Below are 26,444 nucleotides of genomic sequence, written 5' to 3'. Positions count from 1 at the left end.
AAAGAGAGAAAATTAAAAAACTAGAGAACATGTACGCAAAATAAGATCAGAAAAATTACATTAAACCAAAGAGCGATTAAATGATTGGTAACAAAAACAAATAAATGAAATGATGATGAACTCTAACTTAGGAAAAATATTGTTAGACAATATCAGAGGTGTAATGAACTAAAAGATAAGAATTTTTTGCAATTTATTAAAAAAAGATTTGTGTATATGTTGTTCTTGTGAGGATCTATTTTTCAGTCACTCTGTAGTTAACTTTAATGTAGATAAAATTAAACAGAAATTCCAGAATAATTAAATAAAATTAAACTAGAAAATCGAAAAATAATATGATTCTAAACTATAACTTTCAATTTAAATTAAAGAATCAGGTGTTTCACCAAATCTATTACATGTACACATATATAATAATGCCTATTAGATTACATATACACATTTTTAAAAGTAAATAGAATTTTATTTCACTAATGTATAATTATTTATTATAAAAATATTTTTACAATCACGAGTTAATAATTGTTAATAAATAAATATACTTAAATTAAAAAAAAGTTAAAAAAAAAAGAAAAGGAGTTGAAGTCTAATTCGGACCGATGTGCCTTTACTTATAAGATCCAAATATTTAATTAATTAAAATTTCATTTGGCTATAACTTTGGAACGAATGAAAATAAGTACCACTTATGATATATCATTGAAAAGCTCTCAATGAGGGCTTATCACTGCAGTTAAGAAAAAGTCCAAAATACAATTTTTTTGGTTTTGGGCTTTTTTGGCCACTTTTGGTTCAGTCAATTGAAATCAAAAGGGGAGGTGTGCTCAACTAGATGTTACAACAGTCCTAAATCCAAAATTTCAACATCCTACAGCTAATAGTTTTTATATTGTGATGATAGAATGTCTGGAATAAAAGTTTTCTAAAGCTAGGAAAGCACTACACGAGTCACGGCAAATAAGAATATTTGGTACTTAAGAGTTAATGATATTCAGAGGCTTATTTATAGCCTCAGCAGTAAATACTGCTGAATTATATGCTATAAATAGTGTATTTACACTCGTGATACCAGGTAGACCAAACATATAAGTTCTATCACCGACAACAAATGTGCAATAAATGGTATCATTGTGTTTCGATCCATTAGTGATACTACTGCGTCTGGATTTATCTTGAAGATGTAGTGAAACATTTCCTGGAAGACAATAAGTGGTGTTGATTCTTTATTGTATATTGTAAGGTCAAACATAAAATTTATAAGGTTAATTCCCCACGGAGGATATGAGCATGGATACGTTGGAAAAATAGAAGGTATGTCAACATTTATAAGGTGCAGTAGATGACAGATACAAACCTACAGATGTGTTGTATTGCACCTACAGGTGCAATATAACATGGCTGGTTCTCATACCTACCTAAATTAGAATTCCCAAGGAATGAGTCAAAAACTGGGTGATCTGGCTGTCCTTTGAGATGGGCAAAATAAGATGCTAAAAGCTGGTCCCATCTATCTCAAAGTGATGGCTGACCGCAGTCAGCAAGTAAGCTTACAACAGGGCTTGATCTAAAGGCACCTGTGGCAAGATGAAGGAAAGTATAGCATCCAGCGTTTTAAGCACGGTATGATGCACTTAAGAGCAGGCAACACAACCATAATCTAAACGGGAGCAAACTAAGGAATAATAAAAATGTATCATACATGACTGATTGCCTCCCTAATCAGTCATGTGTTAAGACTTTGTGGGTTGGCATCCCCACGAGCATAACCTCTGCAGCTTTTTTTCCCACTACGCAATGAGCTGCAGAACACACTTAGCAACATACAATTTATCAATTGTATGTTGCTAAGGACTTGCAGCATATCTAAAAGTTTGGAATAGTTTGTTTTTAATTCTTTGATGTGTCTGACCCAAGTAAGGCGGCTATCAAAAAATAAACCTAAAAACTTGATGTCAGGAGAGATAGTAATTAGCTCTCTGTTGAGAAAGACTTGCAGAATGCACAGGTCCTGCAGCCAAGAAAAGACACATTTTGTTTTCTTGGTGAAAAGGTGAAGCCAGTAACCCTGGACCAAGCTTCAAAGCAAGATATAGTGTTCTGTAGTAGTCTCTCTGGTGTGGCTGTTGAACAGGATGTAATGTATGTAGCAAAATCATCAACAAATAATGAGCATTAAACAGGTGGCTGCACACAACTGGTAATACTGTTGATGGCTAAAATTTAAAACAGTTCCTTGAGTACCCAATTTTCCAAGGTAATGCTATTCGATATAGAGTCTCCAACACGGACATGGAAAGTTCAGTCATATAAGAAACCCTTGATAAATGCAAGAATACTGCCCTTGACTCCCCGTTCTTTAAGGGTGTTAAAAATACCATGTTGTATGCCTTTCTGATATCAAAGAAGGTAGTTTACAAGGTGCTGGTGAAGTAGAAAAACGTTTTGAATAGCTGCATTCATGATACTAAATGGCCAGTGGAGAATGACCTTGGTAGAAACCACATTGTTCCAGACATAGAAGACCATATCTCTCTAAGTACCATGTGAGCCTCCGGTTTACCATTCTCTTAATCACTTTGCATAAAATGCTTGTCAAAGAGATAGAGTGGCAGCTTCAGGGACTTCCTTTGTCTTTACCATGTTTAAGTACTGGTACAACAATGGCTTCTGACCAGATTGAAGGGAAAACTTGTGAGGAGAACAGACTCTTATAAATACACAATAGGTGTTGTAGTGTTGAATTAGGTAGGTGAGAGAGCATACTGAGATGAATGTTGTCAGGTCCAAGTGAGGTATCATGTGAGTTTTTAAGTGCGTGTGACAACTCGTTAATGAAAATGGAGTATTTAATCCACCAACCGAATCACCAACATTTAACAATAGTACTTCCATCTGCAATTTGTACCTCTGAAATTCATTACTGTATGAGGTAGGACACAGAATGGAAACAATCTGCCAAAATACTTGCCACTATAGAAGGTGATGTAAGGAGTTCTCCTTCATGAATGAGTTCAAGAATGGATTACTTTGTTGATCCGTAGACTGTATGGATCTTTTTCTACACAGACGTGGAAGTAGTGCGTGAGATGGTGTTCATGTAATTCCTCCATGACTCCCTCCTAGAGTCTACAAATACCCAACGACATATTGCTCTATCCTTACAGTAAAAATCTAGGTGTTCATTTGTAGGCCTACGGTTAAATTTGCGCAGTGCTTGTTATCGATTGCTAATTGCATTTTGGCAATCAGCATTCCACAAGGAACGGAAAGACATCATGGGTTTCCCAATGTTTGTGGGATATATCTAATAGCATTGTCAAGTATCAGAGGCATAAAATAGGTAAGTTCATCAAGGGCATCTTCACCATCGTCATACTGTGATGGGAAGGCTTTATGGTAACTGCTCCAATCTGCCTTTTCAACAATCAATTTCTGTCGTCTTTCATCTTGCAGTCAACATGAAAAGTTATAGTAATTAGCCTATGGTCACTGCCATAGCACACGCACACCAATACAAGCTTGTGCTTGTATGCACAAGCACACCAATTAAGACAAAGAAGTAAATTTGGTGAGCAAAAGGAGAGGTCAATGTTTGAGTGTAACAGACAATGAGGACATAAATGTGTATGACCCATCATTCAGTAGACAAAGGTCCAAGTCTAGTCTCACTTTTTTATCATATTTCCTCAAGAGGAGCAGAAAGATGAGCCCCATGAAATATGGTGGGCATTGAAATCTCCTACTATTAACAATGGTGGTGGGATTTGAGTGAGGAGATTTGATATTTCTAGAGCATTGAACTCAGAGTTCGGGAAAGATACAAATTGCAGATATGCAATTTAAAGGGGACTGAGATTTTTACAGCAGCAACAGGAATGAGGGTGGCTAGTTGTAGCCTTGTAGCAGACACCTCATTCCACACGAAAATAGCAGCACCACCACTCTCTCTACTATCTGCAAGACAGTCATATCTCTCACATGTATAGCCTCTGAATGTTACCGAATCTTGCTGTAATAGATGTGTTTCTTGTAAGCACATTAATGGTTCACCTGCGCGCATAAACACTCTAGCATCTTCAACGTGGGACTGAAGACCTCTAATGCTCCACTGAATAATGCTCATAAATAAAGGTAGTTAGATACAGAAATACAAATAAATATATATGAAAAAATTAGTTGTAGGTGATTCAGTTTTTCTTTTTGAAATTTTGTTTTAAAAAATTCTGTTGCCCTGGGTGGTTTCTCTACCATATCCTCCAGCAGACATAGTGTTGGAGGGGAAGATTTTGATAAATGGGAAGTTGCAGACAACATCACAGAGGAGGTGGTTGTGTGGGCTCCCATAACAGGGAGCTTATTTGATGATTTACCACCAGCTGTATTTACTCCTGATCGCAAAGGTAAAACTTTAGGGACAGGAACTTTAAGAGGGATTCCACTAGTGTTTCACTAGCTGTAACTACCAACTTCTTATTCACCTTCGTTAACAGAGATACTTGCAGTAAGTGAAGCAACCTGATCAGATAACATCAGAGAAACCTTTTGCAGTTAACTGCAGGATCCACTGTTGGTTGCCTGAATTTGTAGGAGCTTTGCTTGATGTCACAGCAGCAAAAGACATCCGGTTTAACGAGGTTTCGAGAGCTAACTGTTCATATTCTCTTCAGGTGGCTGGGAAAGAAAGCTTTTGCTTGGTACAGATTTTTAGGATTGCCTTCTCTTCTTTAAAAGCTGGGAAATCTCGAGACCAAGCTGCATGTGTGCCTCCATAGTTAGTACATTTTTCTTCCTTCTAGCAGTCAGTGTCGTTATGATCTTCTTCTGCACATCGAGTGCAAATTGCAGTTTTTGAACAAGATGTTGTGGTACGGCCATACCCTTGGCATTGAAAACATCATCGTGGGTTGGGGATGAAAGATCACACCCGAACCAACAGGTAACCCACTTTAAACATCTCTGGTGGTACTAGAAGATTAAAAGTTAATATAGGGGAAGTATAGGTTCTTCCACTACATTCTGTCATTTCTTCATTCATTTCACCTCCTTCAATAACTGGTTACAAAGTTTATCAGCTATTTAAATTATATCCGTGTCCAGATGGTCGCGGCAAAAATTTACTCCCTGGCTTGTATTTAGCATCTTGTGGCATACTGCACTTATGTTTATGCTGTCCATATTGCTGAGACATAACAGAGAGCGATTCTGCTCATCATTTTAAGTTTCTATTTGAATCTTTCAGTCTCAACATTTTTTTATATTCTTTGGAGAACCACTTGAACCAGTTACAACTTTGTTAATCAGGAAAGGCAAGACTTTTTGAAGGGAACCACCTTCCTGATTATTCTAAAGAACAACAAAATGAATGTTTTTATGTTTTATATTTGATGTTTTCAAATTAAATCTCTTCTGCAGGATTATTATCCTTGTCAGACAAAGCTGATCAAGGTCTTTTCACTAGACAAGAAGTGGTGGTTTTTTCAGCTGGATCACTTACCATCATTGAATTTATTTGTGGACTTGAAATTTTGGTCCCACGAGTACCGGCGATATAATAGACCACTCCAGCAGAGCGCACGTGTACCGGAGCTAGAGCTAAATACAACTGGGTTCACCCAGGTGCCCAGAGGACATCATTTGAAACTCTCTACCTAGAGCCACTCACCCATCGGCATGACAGTTTCCACCTTGGATTACGGTTGCACTTCGTGAGGTGCCACAACTTTCACCGAGTGTATGTGTAAGAAGAAATAGTGTAGAATGTTGTAATGTACTTGTGTAAGGGTATATGTTGTAAATTGTGTAATGTTTTTGGTGTAGTGTATGTGTATAGTGTAAAGTGTTCTGCAGCTCATTGCGTAGTGGGAAAAAAAGCTGCAGAGGCTATGCTCGTGGGGATGCCAACCCACAAAGTCTTAACACATGACTGATTAGGGAGGCAATCAGTCATGTATGATAGAATATCACTCCCAGTGGGAACCTGCACATTTTGCTCTATCAGTCCGCACGTTTCTGAATGAAATGTTTCCAGGATGCTGGACTGGCCGCGGTACTCCAGTAACCAGCTCCGTTATCATAGCCACCACAAAGACCTGATCTCACATCAGACAATTCATTATGGAGAGGCCACGGTACTCGTCACCAGCTTTGTTATCATAGCCACCACTAAGACCTGATCTCACATCAGACAATTCATTATGAAGAATTATCAAGGCACATGTATCTGCATGTCGCTACACCACAAATGAAGGATTGTATGACACTATAAGGGACACCTTCCATAATCATCAGAAATGCTTCGTTGCTTGTCACAGATGACGTGGCGATGTATAAAATTATGCGTGCAAGATGAGAGTGAACACACAGACCCAGTGAACCATTAAAATTAATACTATGTATCTATGTAAATAAAATAATTCATTATATCACATTTTTCATTTACAACTCCTAACAAATTTTAGTTCTAACTTTATGGGGTACAGTGACTTCCCAGCCAACTGTACTTATAAACTGCAGCTACTCCAAGAAATTAAACCTAATGACAAGCCACTAAGAATTCAATTTGTAATTATCATGTTAAACTTCATTTCTGCTGATAAAACCTACCTGCACACATTTTTCTATTGAAGCAACATTTCATGTTCATGGAGTTGTGAATTGTACAATTATCAAGTATAAAACTCAAGAAATTCACATGGATTAGTGGAATTTGTTCACAACCCTCCCAAAGTGAATGTATGGTGTAGCATCATACATAATTAAACATTTACCCCATTTTTTTCCATGATCAGACTACTATGTTCGTAGTGTACTCAACAATGTTAAAGACCTTTATCCTTGCACAAATGAAAAATATGGAGCCTAATTTTCCCACAGGATGGAGCCACTCCATATCACGCAAAAGTTGTGTGGATGCGCTCAATGACAGATTCTTAGAAGACTGAATAGGCAGAAGTTTCCACTGCTTGGCCACCATGCAGTTCTGATTTGATGCCGATGGATTTCTTCTTTTTGGGGTAATGTAAAAGACATCGTATAGCAGTCCAGACCAAATCCAGTCACTTGACCACTTGTGCCAAAAAATAAAGAACAGCTAAGAAAGTAATTCCTGTAGAATCAGTTTGTAATATAAACAATACTCACACTGAGTTACATTAGCAAATTAAAAAAAAACTTAGATTTTGTACTTTCATGCTCTTACTTAACAAAATAATAAGTTTTTAATTCTAAATGTATTTAAAACTACAAAGTTCTTTTTTGGACACCAGCTACATTTATATCAATTATTTTATGTTTCTTTCATTTCTCTAAATGTAAAATATAATCACCTGAAAATGTAATTTGTGACCTGAGCTACTTGTACCACTAAATTCATTTTACTAAAAAAATAAAATTAACAAACCAATTACTAAATAAATATCAAATCCAGAAATAAATTAACAAACAGAAAAATATTTGTACATGGAAGAAAACATAATTCACACAAACCTTGTTCCCACCAGCCAGTTGAAGGTGCCTAGTTTTGCAAACAAATATACCACCATTATCTAAATATAATCTTGAGTACAGAAATGCAAAACTACGATAGAGATGTTTTATTTCACCACCTCTACCCTGAAAAAAAATAAAAATTCAATTATTACTTTTATATATTAGCAGCCAACATTCACAAATATAAAAGATATTAGTTTTATAAAACTTCACACTTTAATTTTTTTTTAAATTATATTTTACACTGAATAAAATAAACATGTTAATAAACACCCATGCACATAAGGTGATATTTATGAACCAAAAATATAATTAAAACAGGAGTGAAGTTAAAGTGTTTATTAAAATAACATATAAATGAATAGTCCATTAGAAAAAGGTTTAAATAATGTGAGTAATAATTAAATCATTATTGTCATTATTATGATTATTGTTATTAATAGCAGTATTAGTTTATCAGGCTGTAATTAGATACCTAATTTACTAATTAGGTATCAATAAATAAATAAACAATATAAAATGAAACCAAGTTAATTTACCTTAAATCTTTCGGAGCAGTTATACCAACCTGTAGTCATATGTGTAGTTCACAACTAATGCATGCAATTGACTACACATAGATTCTGCTATTACTTGTATTTCTTAATCCCTCCATGCTAATAAAATGTTTTTATATAAAGAGGGCACTTATACAATGTGCAAAATTTAAATAAAAAAAACTTAACCAGTTAGATCCTGATAAAGTGTAGTTTTATAAGATGTGCAAAAAGAAACAAATCTTGAAAAATTATAAAATTTTGAAATAGTGTGATTTTAATTCATTGGTTAAACTAATAGAAGAAAAAAACCACTACCTAAGATTTTCCTACTTTCTTTTTAATTTAAATAATGCATTAAAGAAAGTGTTTAATAATTTATAAGAGACTGTCAAATAATTTTGATAGCTAATCACTTTCTTTTTAAATAATTACCGGAATAACAATATAAATATTTATGTAACTACTAATGGTAGTATGAAATAAAAAATTAAATAATTCTGTTAAAATACTATTTTATAAGCTCAATATAATATAAAAATATTTTACTAGCTTCCTTTTTTTTGGCTTGTTTTTCAGTATTATTCATAGAGGAAAACAAGGGCAAAAATCAGAATATTTTGAATTTTATTAAAAACTAACAGTAGTAATTAGTTAAGTTAAAATATCTGTCATATATTTCACAACTAATTAAATAAAATTTCTAAGCACACTTTTGTTGCATGTTTGAAGAAATATTTAGAAGTAGCATATTTGAAATAAAGATCTAAATTTCATAAAGATAAAAATACACTTCTTTGTATATTGCAAGAAGCATTTTGTAAACTTTATTTTATGAACATTAAAATCTACAAACATTAATATACAGATTTCCAATTACAATAGCACTTTTTAAAATTGTTTGAAAAAATTAATTTTTTAAATAATTTTAAATGGATGAGGGCTGAATACAAATTTTGGAACAATATAATCTTGAAATAGTGACTGATATCCATAATAAAAGGGTTGGAATTCAACAGTACAAAACAATTAAGTAAAACACTAACATTAAAAAACTTATTAATTAAAATAAATGATAAAGAAAAATTAATTATTAGAATTAATAAATAAATAATAGAATTAAATAATAATGTAGGAGAAAAATTAAAAATACAAATAATACATACAGAGTGTGGCCCATCAACTACTTCAACAATATCTCTCTTCTGAATAGCATTTTGCTCAGAATCTAATGCAACTGTATTACGGAATTCTTTTTTCTTATGAAGTGCCTGTGGTTTTGCTTCAACCAATTTACCTTGCATGCTCAAAACATGGAAGTTCTCTCTTTCCAACCTTACAATTACACCAACATTCTGTGAACTAAAACACAATAAAAGGTTTTGAATGATTATTCAGAATAAAATCACTTTTATTAGCAACATAATGATCTAATCAGAGCTGTTATAAAACATCAATAAAAATAAATATAGGTAACCTGCATAACATGGTTTTTAAAAGAGCCACCTGATGAAGTGACAAAATACACCTGCTTCTCCAATCCAGGGAACTAAACTTTTTTCTGCATATTGTAAACTACTATTCCACTCAAACGTAAAGGTTGTTGTTGTTATACATCTGAGAGAAAGATTTTTTGTAACTTATAACATATCATAAAGATTCTGAAGTTCAAAATGTTTTCCTAAAGAGGTATATAGGAAAAGGTATTAACTTACTAAACAATCTAATTTTCTCAATAGAGAAATGAAAGAAAAAATTGACAAATGTTTAGGCCCATATTATATAATTTATATAGATCTGATTAACTAAATGCAAACTAAAATTACATATTTTGGAAAAATTAAATACTACAAATATAAAAATCAGAAAATAAGGATATCTTTCCAGAAAGAAAATACAGAATTTTGCTTACAGTGATGAAAAAAAATGTTTTCTACAATACAATTAACAGCATTGAATGTAGAAAACTATCAATTTTAAAAAACTTATACAAATTTATAAAACTTGTCATGCCAGGTCTAACATAAAGTTGCACAGGAGTTCTAATGCTAAAAAATAAATGCCATTTTATGCTAAAAAATAATTTTCAGTTAAATAAACTGGTAGTTCATTATAAATATAACAAAATATGGCAGTATTCTCTAATATTTAAACATAATTTATGGGGTCATTGTTATTTCTGAATGATGTTTCCATATTCTTCTAATAACTCAAGAGTTTTGCAAATGGATTATTAAAGAAATTTCAAAAACATGTTAATGGTGATATCATTTTAGATGGAATAACAGAAAAAGAATCTTTCATCTACTAAGAAAATTTTACATCTATATCTTATTAATGCCAATCTTTTAAAACTTTTCTTAAAACTAAACAATTGATTACTTACTCTAACTGGACCATGTCACCCCATTGGAATTGTCCAAGAGAATCTACACCCGTAGCCATATCAGAGCATAACTGTAAGTCACGAGGTAACACTTCTAACTCATGCATAGTTAGATCAGAAAACAATACAATTCGATTATCTTCAACTCGGACAATCAAACCGGTGTCACCTTCATAACGACCAGCAAGAACCTTAACATGATCACCCATGCAGAAATATTTACGTAATTCAGTCGCTTGAAACACCAACGGGTCTGTTAGATCTTCATGTTTTGGCATCACTGTTATCATACTACCATCTATCGCAAGGATTTTACCTTGCAAATGCATCAATTCACCTGAACAGACCTCAACATTATCACCAGCACTAAATGAATGACCCGGTCCATCCTCTTTACTTCCTGTCGATAACTCTATATCAACACCTTCAGGAGCTTCTTCAAATTTTTCTAACTCTGACAATGTTGGTTTAACGCCTGTAATCAAGAATATCATCGATCAGTGTCCTATGGCAATAAATTATTGGATAAATTTAATGAGATGTATAAGGAAAATCATACTTATATAATCCATAGATATTTTAATTACACTTCATTATTATGCTTTTAAACTTTTAACAATGGAATTAGGAAAATACACCTTCAGTGTCCACCTCGGAGCAGTGCATTAGAAAAAACATGACGTCTAAACATTTGCATTGAGTTAGAAAACGCTATAGCTCATGTAAAACTGAAACAGCTAACTGATAAAAACTGATATTCATAACATTTTATAAAAATGTAAAAATGAATAAATAGATAAATTCAAAATACCAAACATTTACAAAGTAATACAGAAAATAAAACACTAAAACCATGCATAAAATAAGAAGTAAAAACTTCTGGTTTCCCTCTTAGTAAATTCTGAAGTGTTATAGAAAAATATCAAGAACATACTTATTTTTTATTGCTCTTTAAAGAATAAATCTCACTCTACTCATATTTTTTTACATAAGTTCTTGCCACTGTTGAGACACTTATCATAGTGGGGCATCAGAAGTTGTATTCCTTTGTCATAGAATGATGCTGTCTATGAGGCAAGCTACATATTAGTAACTTATTTGACCTCATTGTCATTGTGAAAATATTGGGCCATATAGAAATTTTTAATATTCAGATTGATAATAACTTTGTGCAAAGTCTAGGCTGTATGGGAGATGATCAAGCTCTTCCAGTTGCAGATCATGAGATGTTGTGTTGTGGCAGTGTGTTGGTAAACATTGTTGTGAATCAACATAACACCCTGGATAAGCAAGCCACTTTGTTTATTCTGGATCACAAGGCAATTTTTTTAGCATTTTGCAAAAGACATCATCACTAGTGATTGTGCAGCTCTGACACAAGAAGACAAACAAGTCTCTTTTTTTGTCCCAAAACATGAGCACATGATTTTTAAAGGAAAACATTGTTTTAACATTTTATTATTTTGTGTTTCTGTGCTATCATTCCATATATTATCATTTCATTTCAGGCATTGGTGCAATATCCATGTCTCATCTCCATCATTATACAGCTCAAGAAATAACTGGCTTATTCTATGCACAAAGTCAATAATCGAACACACTCGTCGCTCGTTCACTGTTGAAGAAATCAGATCAGAAGTGGGTATCAGCTATAGGAGAGCTCAATCCATTATCACTGATTATATTAGCTCTCCGTTGAAGCCCATCAGGACTAGGAATGAGGGGGGTGGCGACCAGAATCGTCACAAGGTGGTGTCTTCCCTTACAGGAGTTGGGATGATCATCTTGGCTTTAGAAAAATTAGTGCTCCATGGGTTTCAAGAATATTGACCGAAAATCAAAAAAAGGTCAGGTTGCAGACATCATGATTTTGACAAGGGATGAATTGGAAAAAATGCACTGGGAAATCCTCGACTACCCTCCCTACAGTCCACATATATCCCCCCCGAGACTACTTTTTGTTTGCGCCCTTGAAAGAATTGCTTGGAGGGAAACGATTCGGAAACAATGAAGGAGTGTGTGCGCAATTGGTTGATGATTAATCCTCAAGCATCCAAATCGTTGGCAAAAGTCTATATATAGAAATGAAGAAGGTATGAATTTTGTATATTATTAATCAATAAATTAATTTTTTTCTAAATTACAGTTTGATTCACCCTCATAATTTCCGATAATTCAATCTCTCGGACACAATTTTGTGAAGAAACGAACACAAATTTTCTGAATAAGATGTGATGGTGAATCACCTATTCTATTTTATCTTGTCAAGTGCATTCACCAAATCAGTAATCAAATATCTTCACCCACTTAATTCATCATTGTACATGTTATAATATATCGCTCATTAAAGAATTATACTCATCTCTAAACTGTGGAATTACTCATTGTATTTTGTCAAAATGTTGCATTTCTGGTGGTGAATTTCAATTGGTAAATAATTAAACAGCACTAACAATATTTACAAACAGCACCTTAATTTCTGTTTCTACCTTGTTCATGTAAATAAATAAATGAAATAATTGCAATAGTAAACTGCAACAAATATTATTCAAGTTCTTCAAAAAGTAATATGCTAAATTAATTAGAAATTATTTATTATTTTTGTTTAGAGGGAGAATCTTATAAAAATATAAGACCTTTATTTCTTGCACCACCTGAGAGGAAATCCCATCAAAAAATTGAATGAAAAAAATAAATGCAGTGCATTATGGATTCCTTAGTAGTTCTTTCATGATATAGTAGGCAGCTGTATGGAAAAATTACACAGTTGCTTATATATTTACAGAAAAATCAATGTTGTTGAAAATTTAAAAACATATACAGTGGCAAACAAATTAATCCGAACACAGTTTCTTTTAAAAGAAAAAAATGTTTAATAGTCAAACTTACTCAAATTTAATAGTGTATGTATTCTTTGTTTTTGATTATCTTATTAATCCTCTTTGGCATTGATTCCATTAAGGTAGAACAATGATTTTTGATTTCTTCATCTTGAAACTTGTATCAGTGAACTAATAATGTCAGTTTTTATGCTACAATTCATTTTCCCAAGTCTTCTTTTTTAGTATGGCACATAGATTTTCAATGAGATTAAAGTTAGGGGAGTTCCCTGGCCATCACTCAAAGCTTTTGGTTTTTGAAGAACTCTTTTGCGTTCTTTGACGTGTGATATGGTGCAAGGTCCTGTTGGAAAATGATTACTGGGTTCTTCTGCATAAGTGGGACTATTTTTCTTTGGCATATGTTAATGTATGGTCCTATTTCATCATCCCATCTATAGGCATAAATGCTCCTGACCATTCATGTGTAAACATCCCCAAAACATCTTTTTGGCAGGGTGTTTGGGAGATTGTTGCAGGTGTGCTGTTGTAGTAGTCTTCTAATCTACTGATTACAAATGTAAGCTACTCTCTCACCTTGGACAAAGAAATGAGTCTCATTTGAAAAAATAACTTTTTTCCACAATAAGGTCCATTCTTCATGTTCCCTTGCCCATTGAAGTCTTTTGTCTTCATAACAAGTGTCAGTAAATGCTTCCTTTTAGGTTTCCAAGCAATTCTTCCCAATGCCAACAATCTTCTATGAACTGTCATATCAGAAACATTAGTCTCACTGGCTCTCAAGTCTCTATTAAGGTCAACAGCTAACAATTGTGGATTAATTTTGCTTTTTCTTATTAGTAATCTATCCTGTGTGGGCATGGTTTTCTTTTTCCATCCACATTTTTCTTTTCTTGTTGGAGAGACAGAACCTATTTCCCTAAACCTTTTTATGATTTCACTTACAGTATGTAATTCCACACTACTAACTGACCATCTGTCTTTGAGTCATTTGTGAGTGTTGGGACAGAATAACAATTTTTTTACAATTTTCATAGGGTTATATCCATTATATTAACTAGAAACGAATAAGAGACTTATAACAGAAACTCAGAAGGTCACCAAAAACTAATTGACAATGAATTATAAAAACCACTAATTCTGTTTGTATATGAACTAACAACATAACCTGAAACACCAAACAGCAAGCAGTCTGCCACAGAATAAAAATTCCCTTTGTTCAGATTAATTTTTTCTATTTATGTTACTACCAATGCTGCAGCAAGTTATCGAAAAAGTAAATGCAATAAAGCTTTATTTTACAAAATTACTATCAGAGTACCAAAAATTTACAAAGTATTTTCAAATAGTTCCCAGAATTGTTTCTATAAAACAGCAATTGTATTAAGGGAAATTTGCTTTTTATGTTGGCAACACTCACAATGTCATGATGTAGATGCATTATATATTTCCTATTTCAAATACAACTATACAAGCTGTTCAGTGAACAGTGCCCAAAAATCAGATTTTGCATTTTACTTAAAAATTCACAGTCTGAGATATTATTCCTGCTTGAAACAAGCATAAATGGAGAAATGACAATGAAGAAAACAGCATAAGCATTTTGGTGATAGTTGGGTTAGTGTTGAATACTACATTTGTAGTGGCGAGACTACATAAAAAATGAAGAAAATTTTGATCAAAATAACTAGATAAAAACAGTCAAAGAAATAGCGTCAAAAGTTTGATATCATTTGGAAGTTGCCACAGTATTCTCCATAATGATCTGAACATGCATCGCATTTGGAAACACATTGTTCCAAAAATATTATCTGCAAATCAGAAAGAAACACACATGTCAATGACAGACCTCATCAATATAGGTGATCATGATCAAAATTTTCTGACAAAGATCGTAACAGGAGAGACGAAACATGGTATACAATCCACAGACAAAACATCAGCAACAAGTGTGGAAATCAAAATCATAACATGGTATTTTATATATATATTTCAAAACATAAATAGTATATGAAACCCCAACCATGATTTTACAGACATACTGCAATTTTAAATAAATTTTATGGCAATGCATTTAAATAAAAATTTAAAACAATGACTATGATTTATTCTTTTTGCAAGTACATTGTATCACACAAATACTAACATTTAATTAAACAACTTAACTTTTTTAAAATCTCTTTTAATTGTTAAAACTGAATTTTTTATCACAATTACAAAAAGCAAAATGTACTGACAATGCATTTATAAGATTCTATTACAAATATTTACCATCAGCTATAATTGCACTCATTGTAAAATTCTTATATAAGAATCCTTTTCGGCTGTAGCGATTGCCTTCAAATATAAGAAAATCACCATCACTCGTCACTTCACCGCCTATTGCACGTATTGCTTCTGGATCAAATGGTTTAGCAGGTGGCCGCCTCTTTTTCTTTCGTTTTAGTAGATCACTTTCCTAAGCCAATGAAAACAATAAATACACTGTGTAAAAATAAAATTTCCACTGCAGAGATAGTCTTCAACAAACAGCTATTAAAGGTTTTTACAATAAAAGCTACACAAATTATGCCAGTAATAGCATACATGTAACTATTTGATCATCAGTTTTTTGAGGTCACAGCATCGATCTATAAACATTAAAATTAAGATTTTAGGGTTTATACACCTAAGTCCTAAGTCTATGTCCAGATAAAATTAACATTTTAATGTTTATAAAACTGATAATATTAAGTGGAATGAGATAATAATGCAGGTAATTATGTGTGTAGTTTATATAGATTACTATATAAGAAACCTAAAACAAAAGAAATTTGACTTGTATTTAAGGAATTAATACCAGCAAATTCTTAAAAAGTCCAGAAGGAATACGACTGTACTAAATAGTGCTTTATTTAAAGATAATGCAGACTTGATGAAAATTCTAATTGCATATTTAACAGCTTATATAAAATGAGGTATAAACTCATATTTTATGGTGATATGTTGAAAAATATTTCAGAAAATATTTAATTCATAAGAAGTTATACTTTCTATCTAAGCAATTTCATTATTCTTTATAAATGTACATTTTTTCACACTCAGAAATAAAATATTGATTTTTTGTAATAGCTAAAAAAGATTTCTAAAACCATTCTCATCCCAAAAACTGGAATCCTAGTTGTTATATACATTTTTATAATTCTATGCATATAAAAAAATCCTTCTGCAAAGCAAGTTTAACACTTTTAAAAAGTTTTACAGTTTTAACACTTTTGGTTCTAACATCCGGATATCAGGAAGTTCATAGTTTTGTTGAGAAATACCAATGTCAGGATATAAGAACATGTGTAGGACTGTCGAGAAATACCAACATCCTGTTATCTAGACATTTCAAATTTTTTTTTTGTAATTTTTGTTGTTCAATGAAATTTTACATGTATAGTAGTAAATTAATCGCAAGGAATTGTATATTCATTACATTTATAAATTTACACAATTTTCATACATTAAGAAGGCTTTTGAAGTCAAGAGTTTAGTTAGTTGATTTAGACGATTTTGACAACTGCAGAGTTGTTTTTTTGTTTTGTCAGTCAGGGTACGTGTTATTGTTTTCAGTGTTATTTGTTTTGCGTACTTTGTGAATTGAGGGTAGAACTGATTTGTTTACTGAATTTAATTATTAAAAATGAATAGATCATGGTCACCGGTAAGTGAAAACACTTGCATGATTTGTTGGATGATGAAAATGTCAGACGAAAGGGAAGATAGCTTTGTTGTAAACGGTAAGGGTGGTGATCCTGATTATGATCCGGTTTTTGAAAATCAATTATCAACTTCTGGTATACTAAGTCTAACTTTTGGTGACAGTAAAAGAAAAAGGCCAAGGTTATTTAGTTCCTCAAGTGACAGTAGTTATGACAAAAACATAATCTCAACAGCTGAACAAATTCCCAAATATAATTTCAGTAGTATCAATATAGGCCTTTCAGATTCAGGAAAAACTGATAATATTCAGTGGAATGAAATAAATTATGAAAATTATTTTGGGATGGAACATAATTTTAGTAACCATGAATTGCCAGCCGTTAAACATTGTCCACCTAGAAATTCTCGACCTATTTCATGTTTTAGGTTATATTTTACTATCAATTTGATTTTGAACTTTACTAAATATACAAAGAAGTATGCTATGAGATTTTTGGAGGAAAATAATGATAGATTATCAGTTAATGGTCTATTGTGGAAATGGAAGAAAATTACTGCAGACGAAATGTTTGCATTTATTTCAGCTACTGAACATGGGTATAAATAGAAAACCTAGATTGTTCCATTACTGGAATACAATGTCTACTCAGAGGATGCCGTGGTTCAAACAAATGTTTAGCTGAAGTTTTTTTTTCAGTCAATTTTGACATTTTTCCATATTACAGATACCAAAGTCATCCCAAAACCTGATGAACCAGAATAAAATCCTTATGCAAGATTTCAGCCATTAGTTGATAACTTCAATAGAATATCTAAACATTATTTTACTCCTAATAAATTTATCTGAATTGATGAGAGCATGTTCACAATAAAAAATCACACTCAGCTGCTTCAATATTTACTGAAAAACACCATCAATGGGGAGTTAAATTATGATCAATTTGCGACTCTGTTACTATTGCCTAGGTTTTTTTTGTGTATAAGGGAGCTTCTATAGAAGAAAAACATTATAAAAGCTAATGGTTTTAGGGTTTTATGTTGTAACAAAATAGATGTGCGCAGATTGTTCAGGAAACAATTTCATTTAATTATTGATAATTTATTCCATTCTATTCCTCTGACTAAACATTTGTATGAAAATGGTATTTTTGTGACCAGAACTCTAAATAGAAACAGAAAAGAATTCCCAAAATGAATGTTAGGAAAATTTAATATTGCCCAGAAAAAATATCTGAGGAGTAATGAATTACTGACTGCTTGGATTAGGGAAAAATCTCAGAAACACCAAGTGTTACTTTTGTCTTCTGGTGCTAAGGCAGACAGTAAGCAAAGAACAAAAACATTCAGAACATATACAAAAATAACAAAATAACAAACAAACTATGATAAGAAATTACAATCACTGATAGAGGGATTGATGGCTGATCAGACGTTGCATCAATATTTAGAAGAAAGGAATTTCACAAATGCTTGGTAAAAAATCACTTTCAATATCATTGGTAGAATGATGCTGAATTGATACATCCTGTATAAAGAAAACAGAGTCAAAACCCTTGAAAGATTAGATTTTAATATTTCAATTACTGAAGAACTGACTCATAATTGGCTGACACATAGAAGTGAACAAAATTCTCAAACTAGTACTAGCAGGGCTGTTGCAATACCTAATATGTTAACAGATAGATGGTGATACTGAAGAGAATTTCCAAATTCTTTTGGAAAAAATACCATTGCAGAGAGAAAAGAACTGTTCAGTTTGCAGTGCAGCTAGCACCAAAGATGGAGGAAAAAGGAAAAAAATCAACTTTTCAGTGTATAAAATGTATTAACGGTTTGCACCCACTATTTTTGCCACATAATACTTGCTAAATTTTTGCGTAGGTTTATAACTGAAATAAAGGCAATTTCATTTTTTATTATCTAATGACTTTGAAATATATGTTTCCCCTGTAATGCTGTACAAGATGTAATGCTAATACAGATAAAATGCATTCAAGGAACTGAAAAAAAACCTGGGTTTTTTTCAGGTAACATCACATTTTTAAAAACATTTTTTTCAGGTTTTCAATGTAACATAACTATTTTATTTTTCAACGATTTCTTTAAAATTTTGTGATTGTATACAGTTTTAGTTAAGAGAAATAAAATGTTTTGTGCCCAGAAATTTTTTTAAGTGTGTTTCCAGTCAATGACAAAAATATTTTTGGAAACATATTTTGTGAGTAATTTTTTATTTGCTTTTTTCTTTTCTTTTATGTTAATATATTAATTATTGTAATAGAATATTAATTATTACCACCAAAAATAACTGTTTTTACGAAAAAAATTGTAAAATAGTGACTAACAGCCAAAAATAGGTCTGATATTTCTCAGTAATGCAATCACAAAAATCACTGATAATTTTGGGATAATTTTTTTTTTGCTTTGGTACCACCAAAAGGGATAAATTACCAACTTTTTTTTATTATTATTTTACTTTTAATCAGAAAAATACCACACTATCAAGGTGAGAATATTTTTCAACCTTTATCAAAGGGTTAGGGATGAAATCAGAATTTGAAAAAAGAAAGTAATGTTAATTTTAAACAGTTTTCATCCAACAAAATTTAAATTATAATTTGCAGCATTCCTAATATTTTACAATATATTAGGTTAGAATCCCTAAGGACATGGTTGAATCAATGCAAATTTTTATAACTTTTCCCCGATTTAACAAATCAATCAAGCAAGTTTTACATTAAGAAGCTAAAATTCCAGCAAATCTGGGGAAAGATAATCAACAATACTCTCAGCATTTTTCATTTTTTCATATTTCATAAAATAATCATTCTTGAGGAGAAACAAAACAATATTTTTCATTGGTTAAGAATTATCTAAAATCATGCTTATAACAAAGATACTAATAAACAACCTGTGTTTGTCTCAACGCTCCACGTGGTTTTGTATAGTCTACTCGTGGTAGCAACTTCAAATGAACTTGATTTTGCGCTAAATCAACATAATCTACTTGCGCAATATCATCCTTATACACACCTAAAACAAAGAATAAAACTTTTGTTTTATAATTTCAACAAAAATTACACTTTATTAAGTTACTACAAATTATTAGCTCTTATTTTATTAGAACAGTCAAGTCTAGCACACTTTTCTAAGCATAAAGGAAAAGACAAAAACACTTTTTTATCTCATAGAATATTTGCACATGGCATGAGATCTGACATGCACTTACTAACCTGTACATCAAATTTGTATTTCCTAGAAAATATAATACCTGGCACATAAACCAAATGAATAAAATCTATCCAAAACTACAAAATTTCATCTTTCCTTAAAATATACGTAAACATATACTGTAAAATCTTATTATTTGGGATATAAAATGCTTACAAAAAAAATCATAAAGTAGATTTAATACTGTAGTTTAAATACATACTAACTGAATAGCTAAAACAATAAGATACTACACTATGTCAGTGAAATGGCAATACACATTTAAAAAATATATATAGAAAATTTGTGATCAGCTGACTGTTTAACAGAGATCTTATTTGTCCCAAAACACTGTCTCTATTCATTTCATACGCCTTATAGTTTTTATTATTTAGAGGCAGACATACATTTCAACTAGATTTCAGACTTTTTTTTAGATTTGTTTTTATAACCACCACATTTATAATTTTTCAAAATTTTTTCTCACAAGTTTTAACACTCATTTTTAAAATAATCACAAACCTATTGATAATGTGTGCATGATTTTTTTTATCTTTTACATCCGTAATAAATTAGAGCAGTATTAAAATTTTAATTACCTCTTTTCAAACGAACCCACTGTTTTGGCCTTAATCCAGACTGCACTTTAACAACTCTTAATACATCTGTCATTTCTTTAATAGGTACCATCTACAAACAATAAAATATATGAGTATATTGTAAATAAAGACCAAACTTACAACAGGTTAATAAATGTATATCTGTTAATAAATTAACAGCTCTTAATACCGTAACTCTTAATATCATTTCTTTTAGAGGTACCTTCTAAAGAATAAAATATACGAGGTCTGTTCAGAAAATAACCGAACATTTTTAATTATGTGCCAACATATTATTTAGTGACGTGTAGTTGGCAGCATTGTGTTCCGCATAACTCCCTCTGCAACTGAATGTTCTTGGATTGTTGATATATCGTTTAGTTTTCATGTTTTATTTGAGTGCAACGTATTTAAGTGTCAGTAGTGATTTTTGTAAGGTACGATTTCAGGAGCAATGATGCAACATAAAATGTTGCATGAAACTGTAGAAAACTTTCACAGAAATGTTTCAACTTTTGAAACATACTTATGGAGATGATGGATCATACACAATGTTACAAATGACTTTCATGATTTAAAAGTAATAATAAGTCAATTGATGCTCGACCAGGAAGGCCTTTGACTTCAAGCTGATGACACCCACATTCAGAAAATCAACGATCTAGTGTGTGCAATCGCCAACTGACTGTCAGGGAACTTGCAGAAAAGGTTAGCATCTTGATTGGATCATGCCATAATATTTTGACTGAAAAATTGAACAAGCATAGAGTTGCAGCAAAGTTTGTTCCTCATTGGATGACCAAACAGCAGAAAGAACATAAGTGAACATTTGTTGACAACTTCTTGAGCAAGCTGATGACAATGAAACATTCATGCAAAGGTTCATAATGGGAGATGAAAGCTCAGTTTACAGCTACAACACTGAGACAAAAGTTCAATTATATCACAATGGATTGGCAAAAGATTTCTATGCCATAAGAGAGCATGTCAGTCAATCCAATGTCAAAGTGTGCTCTCTATTTCTTCAATTTTAATGGAATTGTGCATTTTGAATTTTTGCCTCAAGCTGAAACAGTGAACCAAGCGTACTATCAAGGTATTTTACAATGGTTATGTGAAAAAATATGCTAAAAGAGTCCAGAGTTGTGGCAAAACAACTCATGGTTCCTTCACCATGACAATGTGCCTGCACACTCAGCTTTGTCAATTTATCCGTTTTACGCCAAAAATCAGATGGCTGTCCTCCCTCAGCATCCCTACTTGCCAGACCTGGCTCCTTGCAATTTTTCCTTATTTCTGATATTAAAATCAGTGATGAAAGAACGCCAATTTGAGACTAGCAAATTTGTCACAGACCTTAAAGGTCATTTGAAATGAAACTATCCAGGACTGCTTCGTGAAGTGGAAACACTGCTAGGAAAAGTGTGTGAATAGGGGAGGAGAGTACTTTGAAGGAGACAAGGACCAATAATCTGTAAAATTAATAATAAAGCTTAAAAAAAAAAATAAAGTTGGTTATTTTCTCAACAGACCTTGTATGTGTACACTGTACATAAAAACCAAACATACAAACAGGTTAATAAATAAACATCAAAATATGCAGATAATGTAGCTTAAGTTACAAGAAAATATTAATTAGCTTTCAAAAATTTAGCAATAAAATTGCTAAATCATCTGAAATAATAATAATTTCAGATGTAATATAAGCAAGTCAAAAAACCTTGTACCTTGTAAATGTGGAAATAAAAACGGATAATTTAAAGTAACAATTATTCAAAAAACATATATTATATGTATGACTCACAATTGATTGGTTTTATGAATATTGTTTGCAGCAAGTCACATCATCACTCTCTGCATCTGATGTGTTTCTAAAGTCATTTGTGTATGATTTGTAGTTATATTGAACTTTCTGACAGTCACATATATAATATTTTTAATGTTTCATATTTGATACTGTTCAAAATTCATAAACAAATTATTGTTATGTTCAGTGTTAATATAATATATAAAAGAAATGAACAAAAATGATGTGAATGTTTCCCAACAGTAGGCAAATGTGAGTGAGAAATGGCATTTCAGACTATCCAACTATCAACAAACACCAATGTGATTCACATTAGAATCTTTTGATGTATTATGCACAAGATGATGAACACAAAAATTACTGATGTGCATGTTGCGTAATACTCCCGAAAAAAAACAGCAGTTACTTGAATAACAATACTAGTTACCAAAGAAATCATAAAGTGTAAGCAAAATCTGTCTATGAGCAAATTGATATCTATACTTGATCACCTGGAGTACATTTGCTATCTTGTTGATAGACTTCATGGTACAGGAAACAATATATAATTAATAATAACAATAATAATTGTGCCACATTATTCTAAAGCTGTGACCAAGTCAACTGATATAAGCCATAATGTTGTATGTTATGTCACCCATATTTTGCAGTTGTGACATGCGATTCATTGGGAATATTCAAAAAGAAAGCTTTTTATTTGACATTGGTCTACCATATTGGCAGCAATAATTATAGAGAGAAAAATGAGATCAACCCTATTAATAGATCAACCCGTAGTACAGAACCAATTGAAATAGGATGACTTATCTTATTTCATTACATAAAAAAGCACTTTCAAAAATTTGAATCGCATCATCAGCTGCATACATACATATATATATATATATATATATAGTAAAAAACCATCAAAACCTTGCAATCCATGACAACATACTGCCCATACGCTTATGTTGTCATTATATATATATATATATATAAAATGTATGCAGCTGTAATGATGAGATTCAAATTTGCAAAAGTGCTTCTGTTATGTAATGAAATAAGGTAAATCATCCTATTTCAATTGTTCTATACTTTGGGTTGATCATTAAATAAAAATCAATTTGTATTGGTACAGAGGAGGATGGTTATTAAAAAAATACTATACGTATATAAAAAATTAATAATATGCACACATTAATATTATAATCACCAGATAAAGTCAGAATAAAAAGGTGAGAACACTTACCTTAACTGTATGCCTTTATTATCATCCCATGGTAGGTAAGTGAGGTTTTAGTTTATTATGTAGTAAATAAATACTGATGAAATTTATTTTAATTTTAATTAATTGTAATATATTTTTGACTGCTGAAGATGGAGTGACACTCTGAAAGCACTGTAGTTATTTAAGTGTTCTTACCTCCTTTTTATTCTTACTGTGTCTGGTGTTTAGAAAAATAGGTAATCTAAAAAGTATTGAGCCTTTTGCGCACAAGATAGCATTAGCATATTCTTGCAAAAATTGAGAAAGAACGGCATGTAAACAGTCATCGCAGAAGACCTACACATCCATCTCGAAATAGTGTTAAACCATTTGGAGAAAGCTGGCTACAAAAAGAAGATCTGATTTAGAAAAATTTACTCATACCCGACTCAGAAAAATTTACTCAATCCAATTTCAATCTGCGAATCTCTACTAAAATGTATCGAAATCGAGGCATTTCTGAAGCGATTATCATGAGTGATGAAAAGTGATAACCACCAACGTGCAAAAAAATCTTAGATGAAGGCAAGGAGAAGCTCCACAATAGTAACAAAACCCACAATGACGCCCAGGAAGTTTATGCTGTGCGTTTGGTGAGATTGAAAGGGCATCATTCATCATGAGCTAATGCTGCCAGGCAGAACAATATACTGACCTGTACTGACAACAATTACCATGATTTCACCTAGCAATTCAAAAGAAATGGCCTGAACTGGTCAACAGAAGAATGGGTGCCGTGTACCATGCTTGCAGTGGGCACACTGCATACATCTTTAACAACCTGTCAGAAACTGAGAGAACTCGACTGGGAGGTCTTAAAACATCTACTGTATAGTCCATACCTGACACCATCAGACTATCGTTTGTTTCGGTCTCTGCAGAACTCCCTGAATGGTGTTAAGTTAGTTTCAAAAGAGGCCTGTGAAAAGCATGTCAAAATGTTTTGACCATAAAAAACACAAGCTCTATAGTGACAAATTAAGTTTTTTTCTGGAAAAATAGCAAAAGGTCATCAAAAAAATGATGCATATATGGTCTTAATGTTATTTTGCAATAACAATAAATGTATTCTCAATTTTGGCCTCTAAAGTTCAATTGTTTTTAGAAAGCCTTATATAATTGTTTAAATTATTAAATAAATAGTTTTGCTAAAAAAATTTATATTTGCAATATCCTAATATTAAAATGTTTATCAACAGGTGAACATTTTAGAAATTATCTCTACTTTTTCTCAGCCTTCAAATTTTTGAGAAAAAACTGGATAGAAACATCATTCATAAAAAATAACTGATCAAAATGAAATAATAACATAAAAACCCACAAGATTAACAAAACTAAATTTAGATAGGAAATGAAAATATTATCCATTTTACTTTTAGCTTTTAATTTTACTTACATGTTGTTTCCAAAAACCCATCCTTAAGTTGCCAACATTTTCAATTGCTTGTTTAACATGAGCCTGTTTATAAGCTTCTATATAAATATAACCTTTTACTCCTTCAGGAGCTACAACTGATTTAATTTGCAAAGGTTCACTACTATATTGATATGCAATGAATTTACGCATTAATAATAAAGCAGTTGCTTTCTCCTCACCAATTCGACATCTAACCATCCATAAATTAGGATCTCTGCAATAAAAAATTTAAGTAACTGAATTTTTATACCATATTACAGCAACAAATGTACACATAATAAACAATAATCTAAAATAATAAAAATATAAAATATACGTCAATATTGTCTTTCTTAAAATTTTAGCCTAACCAAATATTACTGATCATAATTCAAGCCAATACATCATTTTTTATGATGATGTCTAAAAATAATCCCTTAACTTTTACATGATTATTGTATTTTGAGAAATTATCTTGGCAGCATTGAAAGCCTCCATCTGAAAATTTTGTGTAACAGCCATTGTATACTGCATTGGTCTCATTATTTGTTGCTGAGACATGTTTCTTTGTTTAATATATTTTCTGTTTAAGAAAATGCACAATATGTTTTATGACATGCTGAAGTGCAGTCAGTTCAAAGTAACAGAAGATAGTGATGACAGGCAATCTAAAATCAGAAGTGCTATTTGTGATACTCACAAATATGGTGATCTGAAAATAGCCATGTAATTTTTTTAGAAAGCATGCAACAGATGGAAATTAATGTTTGGTGTGGTTTAATGAAAATGTTTATCTTGATATGTTAAATGACAACTGCCTTCCTTAACTGGATGAACTCGAAAATGAGAATGAATTTATTTCTAACAAGATGATGCATCCCAATATTTTAATTCATTCATTAACCAGGCTTTGAATGGCAAATTTCCAGGTATTCCATGGTATATCCTGGCCTTCAGAAGTCCAAATCTAACCCTTCTGGGGATACATTAAAAACACTATTTACTTGCAAAAATTACATTTAAACAAAAAAAAAAATCACATAATGAAAGGAATTAAGGAAGCCATTACAACCAACACAGAAGGTATGTTATGTCCTATACAGGCAGTAACCTAATAAAGGTTAAACATTTGCTGCCATAATAGCCACATATATTGATAATTATTGATTTGTAATTAAATTTATTTGATAATATAATGTTTAATTCATAAAAATTATTTAATGTAATTTTAAAAATCATAGTTTAATCC

General features: G+C 31.7%; 1 protein-coding gene across 1 annotated transcript in view; it reads right to left on the bottom strand.

Annotated features, from left to right (window-relative positions):
- The window catches only part of Spt5 (Transcription elongation factor subunit Spt5), a 51,637-nt gene that overhangs the window by 14,976 nt on the left and 10,217 nt on the right, over positions 1-26,444 (bottom strand). The window contains exons 6-12 of the mRNA XM_075372486.1: positions 25,196-25,430; positions 20,747-20,837; positions 19,849-19,970; positions 15,522-15,708; positions 10,411-10,885; positions 9,191-9,386; positions 7,486-7,611 (exon numbers count right to left, since the gene is read on the bottom strand). Coding sequence (XP_075228601.1) covers positions 7,486-7,611; positions 9,191-9,386; positions 10,411-10,885; positions 15,522-15,708; positions 19,849-19,970; positions 20,747-20,837; positions 25,196-25,430 — 1,432 coding nt within the window. The remainder of the gene's footprint in view (positions 1-7,485; positions 7,612-9,190; positions 9,387-10,410; positions 10,886-15,521; positions 15,709-19,848; positions 19,971-20,746; positions 20,838-25,195; positions 25,431-26,444) is intronic.

The sequence above is a fragment of the Lycorma delicatula genome, chromosome 8 (assembly GCF_047948215.1).
Source record: "Lycorma delicatula isolate Av1 chromosome 8, ASM4794821v1, whole genome shotgun sequence".
Classification (NCBI taxonomy): domain Eukaryota; kingdom Metazoa; phylum Arthropoda; class Insecta; order Hemiptera; family Fulgoridae; genus Lycorma; species Lycorma delicatula.
The sequence above is the reverse complement of the archived record's forward strand: the minus strand, read 5'-3'. Positions and strand labels throughout refer to the sequence as shown.